This window comes from Brachyistius frenatus, unplaced genomic scaffold (genome assembly GCF_029030835.1).
Source record: "Brachyistius frenatus isolate BFR_SWC_R1_liver_20210118 unplaced genomic scaffold, ASM2903083v1 Contig_43, whole genome shotgun sequence".
Classification (NCBI taxonomy): domain Eukaryota; kingdom Metazoa; phylum Chordata; class Actinopteri; family Embiotocidae; genus Brachyistius; species Brachyistius frenatus.
In genome coordinates, this window is record NW_027210642.1 from 2,018,948 (window position 1) to 2,040,000 (window position 21,053).

The following is a 21,053-nucleotide window of genomic DNA, read 5'->3' on the forward strand; positions in this document are numbered from 1 at the left end:
ACAACAGCCACCGAGATGCAGTTATCCAGTGTAATCCTTCAGGTCCAATGCAGCTGGTGGTGTTCATACGCAAATAAGCACTGGCTCGGCCTCTCATGTTTGCCTTTGCTGCCCGAGTTAAAAATGCAAAAAAAAAAAAAAAACACAAGCTTGGGGATTGCTGCAATAGATGAAATTTGTCTTTGAAACATATGGCTCTTTCTTTATCTCACTCTCAAAACCGGCGGTGGCTCCACTCTCCATCTGAATGGAGTGATAAGGACGGATTTGAAGCTTGTGTTTACAATGAGCAGAGAGCCGGGCGGCTAACCTTCACCGACCTACATCAGAGGTAAAAGGTCAGCGGGATGTTGGGCCTGTAAGCCAGTACACCTGGGGATATTACACCAAGCCCATCTGGAGGACATTTACACCATAAGCAAACAAACAAAAAAAAAATTTTGCGTCGGGACATTGAAAAACACAAAGGACTTTGAGGGTGGAGGAGAGAGAAGAGATGGAATGAGATGAAAGCTCATCGCAAGATTAGGACAAAAAAAAAAAAAAAAAAAAAAAAAAAGCATCACTATGACAACCCACTTCCTCTGCAATTGGGTAACTATAGCATCCAAACACATCAATGCAAATTAATTTAGCCCATGCCTGCTGCTGTATAATTAATCATTTCACTCAATTGTAAAAGAAGGATTTAATGGTAAAATCAAAGTGTAGTAAAATACAAAAATAGGGCAGCATGGTGATGAAATGCCTTACTGACAGCAGTGTTGTACAACTACATTGAACGTGCTCTGCTGAGCATATTATGTAATGTGATACTAACAAAAAAAAAAAGAACCCATGATTAAACCTGGGTCATCAGGCTATACACAGGCTACAGAAATAAATGCGAAAAAGAAAACAGACATGTATCCACTATCACCAGAAGAGTGACGCTTTCAGGAAAGGAAAAACAAAGACAAGAGACAGCGATACGTAGATGGACAGACGGGTCATCTCCATCACCACCAGCACCACATACAAGCATCTCTGTGACCTCCGGGTCATCCAGAAAAGTCCAGGTGCTTCACGCTTCCATTTCTCCGGCTTTTGCACCTGTCTCGCCCTCCAACCTCATTTTCGAACATAACTCGCAAACGGGAGTGAAGGAAGAAGGAGGGGGGGGGGGAGAGAGAGAGAGAGAGAGAGAGAGAGAGAGAGAGAGAGAGAGGGAAACACGGCTCCATACAAGCTAAATGAAAGACAGACGTATTTGTGTTGGCAAGCATGTGACCTGATCCCAGAAGGCACACACACAGTTTATTTGGCTGTGTGTGTGTTTAGCGCCGTGGTTTTTTTTACAGCAGCGTTGAGTGTTGAATGTCTCACTTTCTGCCGGTGGAACAATGGGGACGGTGCTGTGAGCCAGCTCCGGGGAGGGAGGAGTGTTGTGGTGGGTTTAATGACCTCATCTTAGTGTGGCCTTCGCATCCTCCCATCTTAATTAATGAAACTCTCAGAGAGGGCAAATAGCCCTGCAATAACACAGGAGGTGCTGCTTTCCGAGGAGGGCAATGGGCTGATAATTACATACTCCCACTTGTTCTCCCTTTCTGTTTTTTTCGTCTTTCACCTATTTTTCTACCTCTCTTACTCTTTTTCCTCCCTCCCTCCCTCCCTCCCTCCCCTCCCTCCCCCCCTTTTTGTATCTGTCTCCTTCTTCGCTGTCATGATTAATAAGCATACACATTTATGCCAATTCATCGAGAGCGGGAGGAGGGGGATCCTTTGTTTAAGCAAGACGTTTTTCACTGATTTTGGGAGGGAGGAAAGCAGAGAGAGCCGTTTGCCAGTCTTTATCCAAGCTGGGAGAGGGTCTTTTTTTTTTTTTTTTTTTTTTTTTTTTTTTTTCTGCGGCAGCATGTTGTTTGTGAGCGTGACGATTGACGGCGTAATCCCCTTTCACAGTGTGGTCTGGCTGTGCCCGATAATGCCAGCCTGCTCAGTTTCAGCATGCTCTCCATTGGGGCGGCAAGAGGGGAACCGCTGGGCACGGCAGAGCCCATTCAGCCATTAATCTGGCCAGGACAAGGGAAGCTGCTGCTTCTGCTGCTGCTGCTGCTGCTGTTGCTGCAGGCGACGTGAGCAGGGTCTTAGTGCAGTCTGCTGACTGCACAGCAGCCTCGCTCTCTCTCTCTCTCTCTCTCTCTCTCTCTCTCTCTCGCTCCCACCGCACACTCACACACTAAACAAGTCAGCATCAGCAAGTGAATGACAAGAGGGGAGTTCACAGCGCATGGCCCCCTTTCCACGGGCGGAGTGTAGGGGCGAGCGGCAGAACAAACAGTGCTGCATCCCAGGGAGGGATTTCCAGAAGTTCTGAAGGTATTTCTCACAGCACGGCGAGTTGAGAGAAGCAGGCTGACAGGGAGGACAAAGAAGGGGGCTGGATATAGAACAGCACCTCGAGGTACAGGAGAATTACGCCTGCTGCATTAAGAGGCGGACGACAGTGTTTCGTTTCTCACAACCATCCTCTCTCCACTCTCCTCAGACCCGCTGACGACACCAGCCCATTCAGGTACTGATGAGGGTTTCTCACTTTTGCCAAAAAAAAAAAAGACAAAATAACGTATTTTCTCCGGAGAAATGACTGTAACATTTCAGAGAGGAGAGGAGAGAGAGACAGAAGGATGGAGAGAGAGCATGGCATAGGAAGACCAAGAGGAGAGGAGGAGCAGCCTGAGCTGCCTGTCAGGTCGGCTAATTGAGAAAAAGTGACAGAGCCATCAAGACACAGAAAGGGAGGAGGAGGAGAGGAGAGGAGACGAGAGATGTTTGGCGGAGGAGGGGCAGTGCTGTGGTGGATCTCTTCAGGTTTGACTAATTGAAAGGAAGGGATGCAGGCTGGCACAAGAGAGGGAGAGAATGAAAGAAGCAGGAGTGTGGAAGAGGAGAGGTGGGGGGAGGAGGGGGTGCGGCTTAAATCCTACAAAAGGGAAAAGCTAGCAACTGCTCGCAGAAGGAAAGATGGACAACTGAAGATAGGCTTGGAAAGGCGTATCAAACAGAAGTGGATTAGACAGGTGTGTGCAGGCAATTGTGTGTGTGCAAGCATGTGTGTCTATATGTGTGGACAGGGATATGAGATGGCGATTGTTTTTGGCATAACGTAAGAAGTCATTTGGACTGCAGCCAGCTGGCCTCAGGCCTGTGAGAAACCTGCAGCTTTTTTTTTTTTTTTTTTTTTGCTCTATTTTCCTTTTTTAATTTCTGCACTCTGTTGATTCCGTGGGGTTTATTCAAACATGAATATAAATCTTTCAAAATCTCAGTGGGTCTAATCCATTTTACCAGGTGTTATGAAAAACATTTTACATATATTAAAAACGCCACTGCGCTTCATCTGTCCTTGTTTTTGTTTGTTTTTCCCCCTTTTTTCCTGCACCCACAATCATGTACTGACACCTCTCTCTCTCTCTCTCTCTCTCTCTGTGTGTGTGTGTGTGTGTGTGTGTGTGTGTGTGTGTGTGTGTGTGTGTGTGTGTGTGTGTGTGTGTGTGTGTGTGTGTGTGTGTGTGTGTGTGTGTGTGTGTGTGTGTGTGACAGTGAGCCCACATGTCAACTCAGCAAAGGAACAGATAGATTCCATGTTGTACATAAAAAGGTCTGTTACTATATTTGGCAATCAGAGAGAATATGATACAAAAACTCTATTCGCCAAAGTTATCTTGATCCACAACACTAACGTTATGTGGTGATGTTCTTTATAGGTCTACTTTAAGTGTCACAAATCTGATCTATTTGCATGATAACTGTCTCTGTCTAAACAGACTCAGAACCCTGTCCACACATACTTAGAAGTTCTATATCGTATTAATTCAGATTTACGTTTCATTTTGTGATTATAAAGCATATCTAGTTGTATAAATACTGCGAAAGTGTTGAAACGCTCAGTTCATGGAGAAATAAACACAGCTAAAAAAAATTAGCAACCGTGTTGTTTGGACCTCTGTAAGTTTTTCATGTCACAAACTGAAGCTCATGTCATATGTCCGCCTTCAGCGTAGCCCACTGTCCAAGTTTTTATGTCGGAAAAAAAAAAGCATGCAGCCATCATTACATCGCTGAGCTAACAAGACTGAGGAAAACAACTGGGCGTGCGTCACTCAGAAAAGAGTCAGCCAATCAGATGAGAAGGTCATTCACATCAATACGCCTTCAAGACACGGACACAAAACAGCCTGTTCATGGTGGAGCTCCATGGAAAAGTATAAGAAAAGAAAAACTATACGAGGCATTTTTCACCCAAAAAGTGTCAAATCTGGGAGCTTCCTTGTATTGTGGACTGTGAAAAAACTATGATTGTCAGCTTGTTTTTGACAGACATGGTCAGTGGTGTTGAGCTTAACCGATTTTCTGTTATTGGTGTTTCAGTACCCAATCAGACAGTGGAGGAGTTGCTATAAAAAATTTTAAAAAAAAATTAAAAAAAAAAGTTTAGGTTCTACTTGAAGACAACTGTACAAGTATAAAACAGTGATTTGATCGAGGGTCTGGGTGCAGCAGCTTGGTCGATCACCATGTTGTCAAAATCATTAGTCGCACATTCATGTAGTCTCGCGACAGAATTCAATGAAACCAAGCTGAATAACTGGTTATGTTTGTCAGAATTAGTCATGAACCCACTTGTTTTCATAAAAATTATTTGAGGCTATTATTTCCACCAAGGAGACGATATCTTCTGGGTTGTTAGTGTTTCTGTTGATTTGTAAATCATTGTGTGGTAAATTCGGCCAAGGATCTTGTGATTCAATTTTGGTCCAAATCCAGATTTATTTTTTAATTTTTTTTTTTTCAACCATTTTTGCTTTTTTTCATGCACTTGTGGGATAAAAAAACAGTGGGATAAAAACAATATCTGCCATGTGTATCTTTTGATTACTGTGTGCTTTGCAGATCTAGTTTCAAATGAAGATTAAACATTTCTAAACCTTTTCTGTTGTTAAAGTAAAACATTCAGCGAGAACTGCGCAGATGTGGCACTGCCACCCCCAAATTGTTTTATGATTATTATTACATGTTATTTGGCTTTCATTTGGCTTCAATCTAATCACATTTCAAACGTCTGTGATAATTATTGCAGAACATTTTTTTTATTTTTTTTATTCCTGATTTAGCGAATAAAGGTAGAATAAAAAAAATAAATGCGCTTATGATTTAGCCTACCTCCATGTACCTACAGTCCACTGAGTGTTTATCCCGACTAAGTGACTGGGTAGCGGGTGATTAATGCGATAATAGTTATCCCTTGGTTAATTATAAATTTTAGCTCTTTAATTTGACGAAAATGGCTCTGAGAAATAGCAGAAACAAAGACGTTCTGCACAATGACAGGTATATCTCAGAAACAGGAGAATCATAAAAGAATTTCTGAGTACAAATCTGAAGTGCTATGCTTGGATTTGCATGCAAGCAGCCACTTTAAAAGCACACGGAGAAAAAAAAAAAAAAAAAAAATCCAGAGCACATCTTTGAGGTTACAAGTGAGACACTAATGCACCGACGAACGCACGAGTCAATGCCTGCTCCGCTGCTGGTGTTGTTCTGCTGACACCCGGAGAGAGGAGGCGAGAGTCTGGGTAATTGTGCCGCTCATTTTGATGACTTGCTTTTTATGCAAAACAGGAAAAAGACAATATGCAATTATCTTGAGGAGGGAACAGCTGAATGTGGTTGATGAACAGTCTGGATTCAATCATGCTCTTAGTGCGTTATATGCAATTAAACTGCAATAGAGATAATGGCCTCCATTGCCAACTGAGTAATAATCCCAGTCATAATCACCTCCATTACTTTTATTAGGCTTGGCATTATCATCATCACTCTTAATATTATTTTACTTTTCCACGAGAAGAAAGTGTTCGACAATGAAAGCTTGAAGTAGAAGGTAAAAGAAACACTGTCACTGGAGGGAAAATGTTTCTGAATGAGCTGATTCTCCAGCTGATATCTCGTTTAGAGATATTCCTCCTTTCCCCATGTTTATTTGAAGGAGTCTAGAGTTTCATCTATTCTGACCACTGTAGCAGCTGTCCACTGACTCAGCCGCTGGTGGCCAGGACGTGGCAGCGAGGTGGGGCGGGGGAGTGGGGGAAAGCTTGTGGGAGGCATCCAATGGCTTCACACACTCAACAAACAGACAGCATCTCAGCTGCAACGCACCCAATCAGCCCCGAACGCACATCGCGCAACTGGGGGAGCCGCTGATCGTTGACCACAAATAACAACCCCCCCCTTTGGACTAACAGATGGGCTATTCTTGGAAAATAAATAGATAAATAAAAGAGGGCTGAAATAACAAGGGTCCATCAACTTCAAAGGCTGTGGATCACTAGATGACATTGGGTGGCCAACACGGCGTGTAATTAGCAAAAGATTATGAGCATGTAAATCTAAAAGCGACAGAAGTGAAGTCATAGGAAAGCAGACCGTGCGTTAATGTGCCAATGGCTCGATAGGTCTTACATTTATCCGTCCTGAGCATGTCAAGTCCCAAAATACCCAACCAGATTAATCTCCCTGCTTTATCCTTGTCTGACTTCCTGGCTGTATCCAAGCAGAAGTGTGAGGAGTTGAACTTGGTGTGTGTGCGTGTGTGTGCTTACACTTCCCTGACAGTGCACAGTGTGTGTGTGTGTGTGTGTGTGTGTGTGTGTGTGTGTGTGTGTGTGTGTGTGTGTGTGTGTGTGTGTGTGTGTGTGTGTGTAGTCAGGGTCCTGTAATGCTGCACATTGGGTGGGAACCACCCTATTAAAGCTGTGATGGAGACACTAGCTGAAAGCTCTGCAATCACTGCAACTTTTTACTGGCCCACATTCGCATGTGCTGCTTCGGAGAGCCTTGAGTGACATTCCTGCTGACGTGAATCGAATACCGCAAGATTCCTTGGCTGAACTTTCGACCCCGTGTCTGGATCCAGAGCTTCGTCCCAAACATGCTTGGCCTCAGCCTATTTTGGTGCACAAATAAAAGGGTGGGAGCCCGGCTCTCGCTAGACGATTACAGGCCGTACTTCGGTGGAAACCTAACACGACCTAAAAATATACAATATCAGAGTAACAATACACCCTGCAAAGCTCTGTCCCCAATACTGCCGGGACATGGATATCACCCAGACGAGGCGGTCAGATGAGGGGATGAGGCTGTGGGTGTGTGTTTGTGTACATGTGTGATCTGAGGTACCTTCATGCGAATGGGGAAACCAGATTTGCGAGGCGCTGGAGTGGGGTCCGCCTCGGAAGGAGGGTGAAGAGGGCGAGGAGGGCGGCCGGGAGGGGTGAGACGGATGGGAAGGGGGGGAACCCAGACTACTGGCCAAAAAGGTCCCCATAAAGGAGGCGGAGGAATTGCCCATCAATCCACTGCCTGCATTCCCACGGGGACAAAGGTAAGGAGGAGAAAAAACATGGTTAGAGTCAGAGGAGTGGACGTACACTGTGACCATGAGTGTGACCAAATATTAAAAAAAACAAAAAACAAAAAAACATTGCATTAGATCTCAATGTAGATGTAACAGGATGGAGCCCACTGGCTGTCTAAGGTGGAATCATTAAGCCAGGCAGATTTGATGGCTGCCCTAGGGAGAGGGTGAATGAGTGAGAGAGAGTGTGTGTGTGTGTGTGTGTGTGTGTGTGTGTGTGTGTGTGTGTGTGTGTGTGTGTGTGTGTGTGTGTGAGAGAGAGAGAGAGAGAGAGAGAGAGAGTGTGAGACTCTCCTCCCCCTCACTGTCGGCAGCGTCCTCTCCCCTCACACGCCTCTCCCTATGGGCAGACAGAGGTCTCATCTCACAGCTGAGTACACACTTTCTCAGGCTCTCTCCCTCTCGCTCTCACACACTTTTGCTCCTGCTCCCCAGCGTCCCTTTCTCAATTTCTCTCCCTCCCTCCCTCCATTATCTTGTGCTCTCCATCTCTCACTTTCATGCCCTCAATCTCTTTTATTGCTTTGCTCCATTTCACCTCCTCTCTGTCTTTTTCTTTCACTCCTGCTTGTTCTCTGCATGACTCTGACAATCCTGCGCTCTTCTTTCCTCTTTGGTGCCATTTTAGTTGTTTTACACTTTTTTTTATTTTTTTATTCCTCCCTCCCTCTCCTTTGTCACAGTAACCATTTCCTCTCTTCTCTTTTCCTCCTCCGTCCCATTTTGATGAGCAGAAATACACCATGTGCATGAGTCCAAATCCTTATTGTCTCTTCTTCCCCTCCCTCTGTCCCGGTTTCTTTCTGACACATTGCTTTGCTTTGCTTTGTTCTTTACCATAATGATGGCACCAGCAGAGCAATCTGTCCCTGGCTGGCTGAACTGTGTGTTTAACAAGACTATGATGAGTAATTGACCATTTGTAGCAACGCCTGTGTGACTAGGGGCTGATTGTCTATTATGCATTGCTGGGCAAGCTGGAGAAAACACACTGATTAACCACTGCTTAAATTGCATTCCCATTACGCGCCCGCCAGTGCACTTGAGTGAGGGACCCGGGTGCCCAGCTCTTTGCACATTCATTTCCCCCAAGTCACACCACCGTGAAGTCTCATGCATATGTATGAAGTTGCCGTGATGAGAGCGCACATCCACATACTTGCACGGACATACTCATCGGTGTGTCATACATTGTGCAAGCTGAGCGAGCTGTGAAAAAACAGGGGAGAGCGACACTGTAAAAATTCACTATCGGCCTCTCACGACGAGCTGATCATACGAGGAAGGCTGTGTGATTTGATTTCCTTTAAGCATGAATCGGTCCAAAAGTGAATAGATGCTTTTTTCTGGGAACAATTGTGTGAAAGTCTTAATCAGCCGGGCGGTGAGTGAGCACATCCTCTGGGCAGACAGCAGAGATAAACCCATCAGCCTGCCGCTCTCGCTCCTGCGCCGAATAGCCTGTGGCTCATAGGCTGGAGCACAGAGGCGTGCAGAGGCACACGCGTACACACAGAACTAGGCATGGACACACATTCTGACATTCAGAAACACCCCTGTCATACTTTGTACCAGGGCCCCAGACAGGTGGAAATACCCCACGATCCCCAACGTTACAGAGCTCTACCTCGAAAAAGTACCTTAAAACCGGCCTTGTGTGTGTGTGTGTGTGTGTGTGTGTGTGTGTGTGTGTGTGTGTGTGTGTGTGTGTGTGTGTGTGTGTGTGTGTGTGTGTGTGTGCGCGTGTGTGTGTGTGTGCGTATATGCGTGTGCATTCACGCACCGGCCTATCAAAGGCTCATAAAAGCAAGAAGCAGTATAAAAAAAGTGTTTTAAGTTTCTCGTTTCTGGTTGATCATTTGTTTTACATCAATTTATGGATTTATTCTGATTATCTGGCTAATGTCCAAGTTGATTGGAGGCAACGTGGTGACACACTATCCAGGCTTTTTCTCCTTTTCAGCCCCCAGTCCCCTCCTTCCCTTCCCTGCTGCCGCCACCTCCTATCACCCTGTCCCTACGCGGAGCGCTCCTGGCACAGCTCTGTGGAGTGCGGGGTGGCGGGGGGGTCGGGGGCCAGTTGAGGGGGGGGGGAGTGGATTGTGGCCAGCGTGCTCACCAGGCACACATCCAACCCCCCCACCCCCTGCCATCCAGACACCTAGGGCTCCTGTATGCCACCACCCTCCGCACTGCACACTCTTCGCTCTTCGCCTCCCCTCTCCCTCTGTGCCTGTCGCCCCCGCAGGAACCCCAGCTTTCCTCAGCGCCTCCGGCTCACATAAATCAGCTAATCCTCCTGCATTATTAACGGCCCTGCCTCAGAGAGAGAGAGAGAGAGAGAGAGAGAGAGAGAGAGAGAGAAAGGGTGAGAGAGACATAGGGAGTGACAGAGAGAGGCCGCGAAGCCCCTCTTTAACACACCAAGAGAGGAGAGCGCCTCAGTCAAAAAGACAAGGCACAGAGAATGACAATACATAAAAAAAAAAAAAAGGTGGATGTCTAGATGTCAGGCAAGGAGATCTTGGAAGTTTAAGCTGGTGTTAGGGGAGAAGGGGAATGAATGAAAAACCTCAGGAGGGTCTCGGATCAAATCATATGAAGCCTTTCCCTCAGCACAGCAAGATCAGACCTCGCAGCATCTGCACTGGGAGAAGAGCTGACCACTGGTGCAGTCTGAATTGTAGTAGGTACAGCATAATAATGCAGCGGCCTTCACCTCTGTCACATTGGAGGTTTTGCTGACGCCACAGCCATGGCCCCTCCCTCAGTGTCATGTTTGCTGTTTGTCCCCTGCTGAAAAATAGAATGTGCGTGATCCTGCGAAAATCTCTCTTTTCTCTTGCAGTTTTCTCAAGTTCTACCACTGTTGAATGAAAGAACATGAGCTGCACTCTCACTGTGTTTATATGACGTCCACCCATTTAAATCCTAATGAATCCGAGGTGTTGGTGAGAAAGCGCACGGGTAATAAAAGTGGGCTGGTCCGCCTTGGTGTTGGGGCCGTTTCAATTTGGGTGCCAACCAAAGCAGCGCAGAACAAGTGGGCCGAAGGACCGAGGCATGACAGCACTGGACTCACCATGGCTGTTTATGTTGCAGTTTACTAAATGGCGATATGGATCCAGGATGGCTGTCACCACTACGCCAGCTCCTTGTAAAAGTTATGTTTTCTCTGCCCGTGTATTTAAAAAAAGAAAAAAAAGAAAACACGTTTATTTATTTCTCCAGTTCTTAAGTGGTGCCAGCAGTGCACTTGCATGGGCTCTCAAGAAAATCGGGTCATGTGCATCCTAATCGGCGCCGATCCCTGACAGCGATGGAGATTAATCCTATTAGGGAATTAAAGGAGATGGGAACACTAGGACGGGGGGGGGACCCCACCTCCTTCCCTGACATCTAAACATCCCAACCTGACACCCTCACTCGCACAGTTATGTTCAAAAAGGTTGAAATGTACAAACACTGAAACAAACACAAATATGGCGGCACCTCTGGAGGTGGAGGTGTTAACCAGTGCTACTGTTTCGCTCTGGCGTGGGTGTGTAGGGTGAAGGAGACCAGTTTGTGCACAACAACAAAAACACACATGCATGCACACGGTAATGTGGGCCCAGGCAGAGGCCCCCGAGGACAGCAGGAGTGAGCAGCAGGCGGGGAGGCGGAGCAGGGAGAATGAAGGCCCAGTTGTCATGGGAACGAAAGAGAAACAGCGCTCCAGGCAAGGAGGCTGAACACTAGCCATTACAACAGCAGTGGGCAGATGCAGTTGGTCAGCGTGCTGCACAGCAACAGCAGCCCTCCCAACCTGCCTTGAAAACCCCACCTAAGCCACGGTTGTTGTCGTCTCTCACACACACACACACACACACACACACACACACACACACACACACACACACACACACACACACACACACACACACACACCTTTCTGCTGTGTATAATCTGGTTTGAGTTGTCAAAGCTGTGGAGAGGGAGGTGTGTCCTGTCTGGGTCTGCCCATTACAACCCTTGCCTATTTACATAACTCTGCTTGTTTGGTGTCTTAACCGGAATAATACAATAATAGGATGTAAAGGGATTCATCTTAATGTGGGCCAAGTAGTGATGGGAGGAAAGAAAAAAAAAATGGAGAAGACAACAATCACCCTCCCACAACACGTTGTTCTTTTCAATGCTGGGAATCAGATCAAAATTTCCTCCTGAAGAAATACACACCCATTCGCACGCACTTGTGTTCATGAGCATGTGAGTGCGCACGCACAAATAAACACACACGCACGCGCGCGCGCACACACACACACACACACACACACACACACACACACACACACACACACACACACACACACACACACACACACACACATCTACAAGTCTACCTATAAGAAAAAGTACAATTATTTCACCGTGCATCATATTTCCCTGTCTGCTCTTGAAATATGAGCCACGGTAGTCTTCAGCTCTGTCTTATTTGCAGACGGCAGCCTGAAGGGACGGATGGACGTGACGTCTAGACAAGGACACCAGACAGACAATGAGAGGTGAGAGTGATGGTGACAAGAGAAGAGGAGAGTCAGAGAGAAAATTGCAGGTGTGACTGCATAAACCTGCTCTCCACAGCTCAGTGATCAGCAGGCGTCAGAGAGAAGAGGCTGGAAGAAGATGAAATGCCGGGGAAAAGAAACACACACACACACACACACACACACACACACAGTTTATAAGACCTATCACAGAAAGAGTCCATGAGAGTTGCACAGTGCCCAGTGCCATGTGGCGGCCACATCCAGGCTCTTTAACACACCCTGAATAATTTTAGCTCACATGATCTCTTTCTGTCATATCCTGTGACAAAACACACACACACACACACACCTCATTTTCTTAAATAAATAAAATCCTTATCAGCTAGGTGATAAAAGAGATAATACATTTAATTTCTTTTTCCAGGAGCGGCTTAAAATCCATTGATTAGTTGTTGTACCTGTTGCTGGCAATGATTTAACTCTCAGACACAGCAAGACAAGACTACAGGAAATGTATTGATAAGCTATAAGAATTAGAATTACATTTATTTTATTCAAAACATTACAAGTTTCTATGTTTAGTTATGAATTGACGTGACTAATTTAAGGAAGGACTGCTCTAAAGAACAGGAAAAGATAATGAAGATAAAACACGATGAAGAGATAGACATTTGAATATTGACTTACCAAGTAAAAACATATTGAGTGGATGCCTGTTTATAGTTTCACTCCCACTTCAGTGTCTTTCTCATCAGACTTTCCTACCGATGCAGCTCCATGTTCTGCCCAGGAATTCAGACGCCCAAGTAGAAGAAGAAGAAGCCAGACGGACTTTCCACACACACATATTCACTCATAAACACACGACCCAAAGTTTTTGACCCTTCAGTAACACGGAGGAACTGGGCTGGATCGGGCAACTGTACACACCAGCAGCCCTAGACAGACTGCTCACACTGCCCCGGAGGGCCGCTGACTAACCCAGCGCCTACTTCCTCACAATAAAACACAGAAGGTATTTTGAAATGGCTACCAAAGTGGGGGGATTTCCTTCAAACAGTCAAAGTCATCTTGAAAACATTAACGCAACTGGTAGCCAAATTCCTCCTCAGTTCGGAAACAACTGTAGCAAGAGGATTTTTTTTTTTTCTTCTTCTTCTTTTCAACTTACCCCCTGCCTTACAAACGATTTTTTTTGTTGTTTTGAGTTGGTGGGTGGCTGGAGGGTGGGGCCGTGGGAGTGGGCAACTAGAGTAGGAGGCTGGTCTGATCAAAAGTGGACTGAAGTGTGAGAGAGAGAGCAAGCAGGCGGGCCAGTCCTGGAGCTGGGCCCAGCGTAGGGGTGGTGATGGTGATGGTGATGGTGGTGGTGGTGGTGGTGGTGGGGGGCGGGGGTGCCAGCAGCGCACGCCTCCGACACTCTCCACACTGCGTGCCTGTGGAGTGAGTTTAGTGGATGTGGTCAGTGTGGGGGCGGAAGAAGTGGAAAGGGAACAGGAGAAGCAGCTGGAAGGATGGATGGAGGAAGAGAGTGAGAAAGACTCTTTAATACAGGGCAGCATCCAGAGGAGGGGGTGAGGGGTGGAGGTGGGGTGGGGTGGGGTGTGTGTGGGGGGGGGGAGGGGTGAGAGTTTAGAGCGGAGATAAGAGTATGAGCAACTGTGAGAAACTTTCAAAGTGAAAAAACAGTTAGAAAGTGTGTGGGAGAGTGTGTCGCTGAAGCATATGTGAGCCTCTTTGCGATTGTGTGTCCGTATGGTGGTCATCACGCTGCAAGTTGACAGCCTGTGACAGCAGAGTGGCTTCGTGGTCGGCCGCTCTCTCCCCATTGAAGCGATGACACGGTAAAAAGGGATTCTGGGAATTTTTGCGCAGCAGTACTATGCAAATAAAATTGGCTTTGGGAGGTCAGCAGAAGCACCCTGACCACTTCACCCAGCTGTTTACACAATATACAAGTCAACATGATAGAGATAAGAGATTCTAATCCTAAACAAATTAGACCAACTGTCTTGTTCTAGTTTGGCAGGGAGCCTGAAAACAAGAATGGAGCCAAAGAGGCCGTGACGCTTCAGAGAAAACAGGAGAAAATGTCACTGAGGGATATTTATTTTTGGGTGGAGGGATGTCAAAAAGTTTTCACGCATCCCCACCAATATATGTTCATGTCCATGTGTTGTATTTCTCAAAATCTTTCACGGGGAGACCACAAAACCATCAGCTTTCCTGAAAGGGTTATTATTGTAAATAGAAAAGAAGAAGAAGAAAAAAAAAAGGAGCTTCACGTCCCATCCCATCCCTCCTGTACCAACAATGGCATGCCGACAGGAAGAGATAGCGATGTCTGGAAGAGTTCCTGCTGAAGAGGTGTTTTATGGGCACAGTGAATAAAGAGGAGATAGAGCACCTTCGCAGCTATTTCGTGGGGATCGGGCCAGGAGGTGTGTCGTTTAAGAGACAATAAGACCTCTGACTGTCCAAGGAAGAGTCGACTTAAGAGGTTGAGCAGTTGGTGAATGCTACCGGAGGAGGGAAAATCTAGGGTAAGGGTGAAGAGGCCAAGGGTAAAGGATGAAAAGGAAACTGCACATAGCTGGTTGGACGATGCGCTTGTGATTTGGACCTCTGTTGAGGTGTTCTCCCTATGATCCATGTGAAAGTGCAGTCGTTTGCTGAGTCACTGGCCTCATCTGTGGAGAACAAGCTGACATTCCAGACCGGGACGTGGAAAGTGGGAGGACAGATTCGAAACAGCAGCAGCAGCACCAGGCCAGGACAAATGAGCTCAAGGCCCATTACCTTCTTTTTACACCCACCCACACATTCTCCTGCCCTGTTCCCACCACACAGATGTAATAGGACACACAAGGAAAGCAATGTCACAACACAAAATCCCCGCACCCTGCTTTCAATTTCTCTCATTCAGTGCTTTTCTCCGAGAACTTACATGTTCATGATGTAACAGGAAGTGTATATTACACCAGTCATGTGCAGTTTTCCTTGGATGGGACTCTCATTATGAAGTGTTTTCTCTCAAAGCACCACACTGTTATTTCCATCAGCATTTTACGTTATAAAATTTCCCTATGCGCTACCTACTAAACCAATAACTTTTATTGTTTCTCGGTTGAGTGTAACAAATGCAAGTGTTTCTTATGAGATGGGCAAAAAAAAAAAAAAAAAAAAAAGGCATGACAATTTGCTGAGAGCTTGCAGGAAGAAGAAGCACTTTACTCTGTGTACCATACACAGGGCAGCGACACACTCCACAAGGAGGCTCATTTGTTTCGTCCAAACTTCGGTGAGTGCTCTTGTTAACTTAGCCATTGTTACACTAGAGCATTTCAGGGCCGTTTGTTTTGTCCCAGCTCTGTATTCCTGAGGCATGAAATTGTGATTACCATAGTGGGGCTCATCCATCTCATTCTCTCATCCACGCTTGCACACTAAGATCCACATTTTTATTTTGCTTTCTCTTAGTCGCTTTTCTTATCTAGTTATTTCTGTCTTCCTCTTTTATGACACACACACACACACACACACACACACACACACACACACACACACACACACACACACACACACACACACACACACACACACACACACACACACACACACACACACACACACACACACACACACCCAAACACAAAAAGAGCCGCCCACAGCTGTGTCAGGCCATCTCTTTAACAATCTGTTTTCTTTCCCATGATGTTTCCCATTGGCACAGGGAGGAGAAAATCAGATTTACTCCCCCACAGGGCCCATGCAGTTGCACTGATATGGAAAATGATTTCGGTGCTGCTTGAGCCCATAAACATTATTTTGGTCTCCCCTGTTAATGACACATTTCTTCCCAGCATTGTGGATCTCACAGAGGAAGAGATGAGTGTAAGGGGGTAAAGAGGGGAGGAGGTGGAAGAGAGGAAGGGGGGAGGAATCCTCCCCGGGCCTCACATCCAACAGGGGAGTCCTTCACCCCGCAAACTGCATCCTGACATCCAAGACTTCTCACACCCCCTTCCTCATTCGCTCTCTCACACACACACACACACACACACACACACACACACAGGCACACATGCACACTCACACGCACATGCACACTCACACGCACACGCACACAGTTAATCAACCATTCAGGAAGTTAAATTGTAACGGCCTTCAAATAAAGCTCCCCAAAAAGAGCACAAAAATATCCCCGTTGGAAAACGAGCAGAGTCAAACAGGGATTTCTCACCTCTCTCTATCTACCTGTCAGCCTGATTCCAAACACACTGCATTTGGCTGCAGGGCTCAAAGCAGCCCCACCAGAATTTTGTCATACAGCCTACATATCTTTTATTGGTGGGAGCAGCCAATATAGCGGCTCCTCTTCTCTTAAACACAGGGATAAGATTTATACTTTTAGTGATAAGTTACAAATACTTTCTGCCTGAGGCAGATTGTCAACGTGAAGCACACGCTGTAGCATCGAGTCCTTAACACAACTCATTCAATATGATGCTGTTAAAAAGAGACCCCAACAGGCCAATAGCGGGGCACTAAACCTCCCATTTAGCACCCATTAAAACCCATCTGCAGGACCAAATACGAGGGAGGGGGAGCAGGCAACAGCAACGTAAAATATGACCAAAAACTGCCCTCCATTTTTGAATATTCTCTCACACGTCTGTGAAAGTCCAGATCCAAAAATGGGATTTCCATGGTTCTCCTGTTCCACTGGAAACATCAGATGGAATGCCCTGGATCTGGTTTTGTTTTACAGCTGATGACTGATCTGTCTAAATCCACTGGTTTTATGTTCTGGCCACGGGGATGGATGGGTGACTAACGGCAGCTTGCGTGCCATGTTTCAGCCGACACAGCCAAAGCACAGGCAGCCAGGTCACGGACACAGACATGCCTGGTAGTGGGAAAAAAGCAGATTAAAACAAATACTCAGCACTATTCTCTCTAATTAGTCCCCTGTTAACTTTTGAACTTAATTGGTTAATTGAGATGTGGTTAGACCGGGCAGGGTTCCCCTCCCTCAGGGTGACCATACGGCTCCAGTATTTCAGCCTGGCACTGCTTGGCACAGGAGGTGGCTGCCTCTCTCTCACTCTCTCTCCGTTTGAGCATCCCACCGCTCCAGTGACGGGGAGTAATGATGCCGCACAGGAGGCAGTAAAACTGTGTTTTGCGAGTGTGTTTTAGCAGAGATTGTACCCATGCACTGCACATATGCTTGTGCCACATCAAAAGCAGGGCTTTGACAATCCAGTCTTGGGTGGTCCAAACCTCTCTTCTCTCAACCAGCGGCGCTAGGTAGATAGGCTTTGGAAAAGTGGAGTGTGGATGTGGGTGGATGTTACCTCACCACAGGCGAGTGTGTTCTGTCAAACTCAGAAGTTGGTTTGCTTTGGAGGAGACATGAGCAGCACGAAGAGGGAGAATAAAAGAACGGCGCAATACAGATCAACACACACAACCCCATAGGCGTCACGTTGCTCGAGTCTCCCCATCTCCTCTCGTTGATGTATAATGATCCCCACAACACCACATAAATCTGCAAGCAGCTCCATTCATTGGGTCAGAATTTGCCTGCTGTCTTCCCTTTTTCACTTTCATCCCCTCTTCTCCCTTTGCTCCTTTGAGCCCCATCACTCATTCCCCTTCTCAGTTTTCCCTTTCCGTCCTCACACCCTCTCCATCATCCCGCCATCACTCTCCCTCCTTCCCCTTGCTGCTCAGCTCCATATTTCTGTCTTCCCTCATCACCTCACTCTCTTCCCTCAGTTGGCGTCATCTGTGTGCTTCAAAATGGAAACACTTTCTCTTCGTTCTTTGGTTTTTTTTTTAAAAACCACCTTCCCTCCCACTTCCTGGTGCCATTTGCGCTCCTTTTCTCTGTCCATTAGTTTTCTTGCGGCATGGGAGCGTAATGAACGTCTTGTTTTATGGGGAGTCACAGGTTCACCCCTCCCTCCTTCCCAGCCACTCACAAATCAACATCCCAGCATTCAACTGGCAACCAGGACTTGTCGGAATGTCTCTTTTCATCCCATCGTTTCTCCCTCCCACTTCTGTCTGTAGCCCGGCGCCTCCTTTGGGTCATGCAGAGCAGTGCTGGACATGAGGGGGCCTGGTTGAAGACCCTGCTTTGCTGCTGTCCTCTGAGTTCTCTTGGATTGGCCTATAATATGATAAAGTCCTGGAGTGATGTGTGTGAGAGAAACAGAAGGCAGCTCCCTGCTCTGGCTTCTCTCTGTCTGATGTAGCTTGTCAGAGGCGCAGAGACAGAACAGTGCAGATAACAGAGCCGGCAGCCGCCGCACTGGCCGGCCAGCCCAAGGTCTCACTGTGGTCCCGAATGTAATTTGCCATTAGTTCACAAGGGGAACAAAGGAGAAATGTTTAATTCTTGTAGCGTTGGCCAAGACAAATGAAAGCATTTTTGTTCCGATAACCTACAGACAAGGGGAAGCGAGGCACCTGGGTAGCCAAGGCCAAACATTATACAATATCACCTTGGAAAGAACACTTTGTATAATCACATGTGCATATCCTTGACTTCTTTTGTTGCAAAGCTTCTCAGCCATAATAACAATACTCCACTTGGCCCACCTTCTTTTGCACTGTAGCACTTCTAAATGCACCCCCAGTTCAGCCAAATCACACAGTAAATTCATTTATAAACCCATCTGACAAACTGGGCTTTAAAGTTGAGTTATGTCTCCCGACCGGTGATACTGGTCATCCATGGAATGCTGCTGCTGCTGGGTCTGCTCAACATCTGCAGCAACACACTTGAGCAGGGAAGAGTAAAATTAGGAGTATTTCCGGCGATCCGTGCAGAGGAGAGAAGGTCAGCTTCACCCGAACATGAGCGGATGAAGTGTAACATAGAGCAGGGCAGCAATAAAAAGACTCTCCTCTGGGCTTTAAACAGCCAGGAGTAGAAAAGGCAAAACTCAAGGTCAAAACCACGGAGAAGGAGCGGGTGGGGGAAATCATCTTGATCAACTGCTCATTGTTGTCTGCCTGGTTGGTTGGTTGGCTGCACAGCTGCCATTGCAGTCTTCTATCACCTTTGCAATGATCACATTTTGTCCGGGGGACAGGTGGGCGGGCTGGACGGTCACGTGTTGTCCTCCACTCCCTCTTTATTTGTCAGGGGCTCATTTAGAGTAATGGCAGAGAGGAGGAGGAGGAGGAGGAGGAGGGAGACCTTGTGGGATTACAAGAGGCTTGCAGCATCTGATCGAAGCTAACAGATGTGTTGCAGCTGCTCGTCTGGTTTGCCTTAGCACATCCTCAAACACACACACACACTCACTGAAAAGTCACACCAAAATACCACAAACACATGTTAGAAGGATGAAAATTAAAATAATATATTTTCCAACTGGCCGTGCTCGGTAGCACCGCTGGCAGTGTTTTGGGTTTCAAATAAAAACTCAACATCCCAGAGTACCTATTAAACTGACTTTGAACAGTTAACCTATTCTTATTTTTCTTTAATATACGCTTAACTCTGGTGGCCATAAAATACATCAACACCTATGCGCTGGCCCAGAAAGCCTCGAGCTATATGACGGGTCTCACCGGTGAGAGGATCCGGTGAATACGTGGAGGGAAGACAGCAAGTTGTGGAGTTAAATGGAAGGAACACAGGGGAGACGTAGTGCACAGATAGCTCAGCTGGGAGTCTGCATATCCACAGGAGAGAAACAGCTTTCAGCAGGTTATCACAACGGCGGAGCGAGCCAAGCTCATTCTAGATCTGGCAGAGGCCATACCGGAGAGAAAGGGAGAGGCAGAGGGGGCGTGGGGGAGAGACAGGGAAGGAGACTAAAGAAGAGTTATTAGGGTGATGTGAGGCAATGAGGGGAAGAAGGTCGACTGAAATGTTTTGACACGGAAAAATAGCAAATGTGACAGCGGTACTTAAACAAGGGTTTGAAAACCAAACCACTGACATCTTTCTTTCTGCGTCTTCTCTCCCTGGTTCCATTTCTGTCTTTCTGCTTATTTTGACACGCACTCGTTGTTGCTGCTACTTAAACTGCTCTTTCACTCCAGCCCAGTGGCAAAACTCGTCCTGTCACTGTCAGGCTGGCCGTCGGTCTTTGCCAAACTGAGCAGCGGGAGCTGAGTCCAGGTTCTTCACCCAGATTACTCAGATCCTAAACACCCCATTATTTTCATGAGCTAACAGGAACGGCAGGCAGTCTGGTCGCGCGAATAGCCCGCGCTGGGACCGACCACAACTTGATTATGCTTCTGCTGCATCGTCCTGCATTATCATTTATCATTTGCATTGTTGTGTGCCTTATTGCATCAACAGCAGCAGCAGCTTTGACTTGCAGCGCCTCGCAATGCATTCCCTCACAGCCAGTGTGTGCGAGTATGGATTTGTGTGTCAGAGAGTGTGTTTTCTATCTCTTACTGTATTTGTTCTGGCACAGGGTTCTATTGTGGGGCCAGGCTTTGCACTCCTCAGATAAGAGAGCAGTTATGTCAATACTGGGTGCTGTGAAGGAGCCGCCTGGTCGTGTTGACATTCTACAACACTGCTTATTTACTCTGACCACAGAGTTCAGCCATCATCTAGCCCTCTAATGCACTAATGACCACAGGCGTCCCCGGCGTGGAGCCGCCTCCTGGCTCTGCCCGGTACTGGCTCTGTGCTTGTCAGGTGGGAAGAAAGATGAGCGGAGCGGGGGTAACTAATAGCTTTGAAAAACCCTGAGTTTAAAGCAGGCTGCCAATGGACTCTGAAAAAAAAAAAAAAAAGCTTGACAAATGCTTCGCACAACACACACAACCCCTGATAGACTCAGGCAGCATGAGTCTGCATATTGAGCTGTGCTGAGCAGCCCTATCAGTAAAGAGCCAGTGGAGCAATCTATGCATAATTAGGGTAGGGGGGAGGGGGTTAATTGACTTCTTTGAGAAAGATCCTGATTTCTATCAGCCATTCCCATAATCATGTGAGCCAGGGCTCTCATTAAGCCCCCTCCCTCATTTATCTCTCTTCTATTCTTCTCTCCCCCTCTAACCCTTCACCCTCT

General features: G+C 46.8%; 1 protein-coding gene across 12 annotated transcripts in view; it reads right to left on the bottom strand.

Annotated features, from left to right (window-relative positions):
* LOC138623397 (BAH and coiled-coil domain-containing protein 1) overlaps positions 1-21,053 on the bottom strand; it is a 64,283-nt gene that overhangs the window by 26,247 nt on the left and 16,983 nt on the right. For all 12 annotated transcript variants that reach the window (XM_069702901.1, XM_069702912.1, XM_069702909.1 and 9 more), the window contains exon 3: positions 7,222-7,404. In XM_069702901.1, coding sequence (XP_069559002.1) covers positions 7,222-7,404 — 183 coding nt within the window. The remainder of the gene's footprint in view (positions 1-7,221; positions 7,405-21,053) is intronic.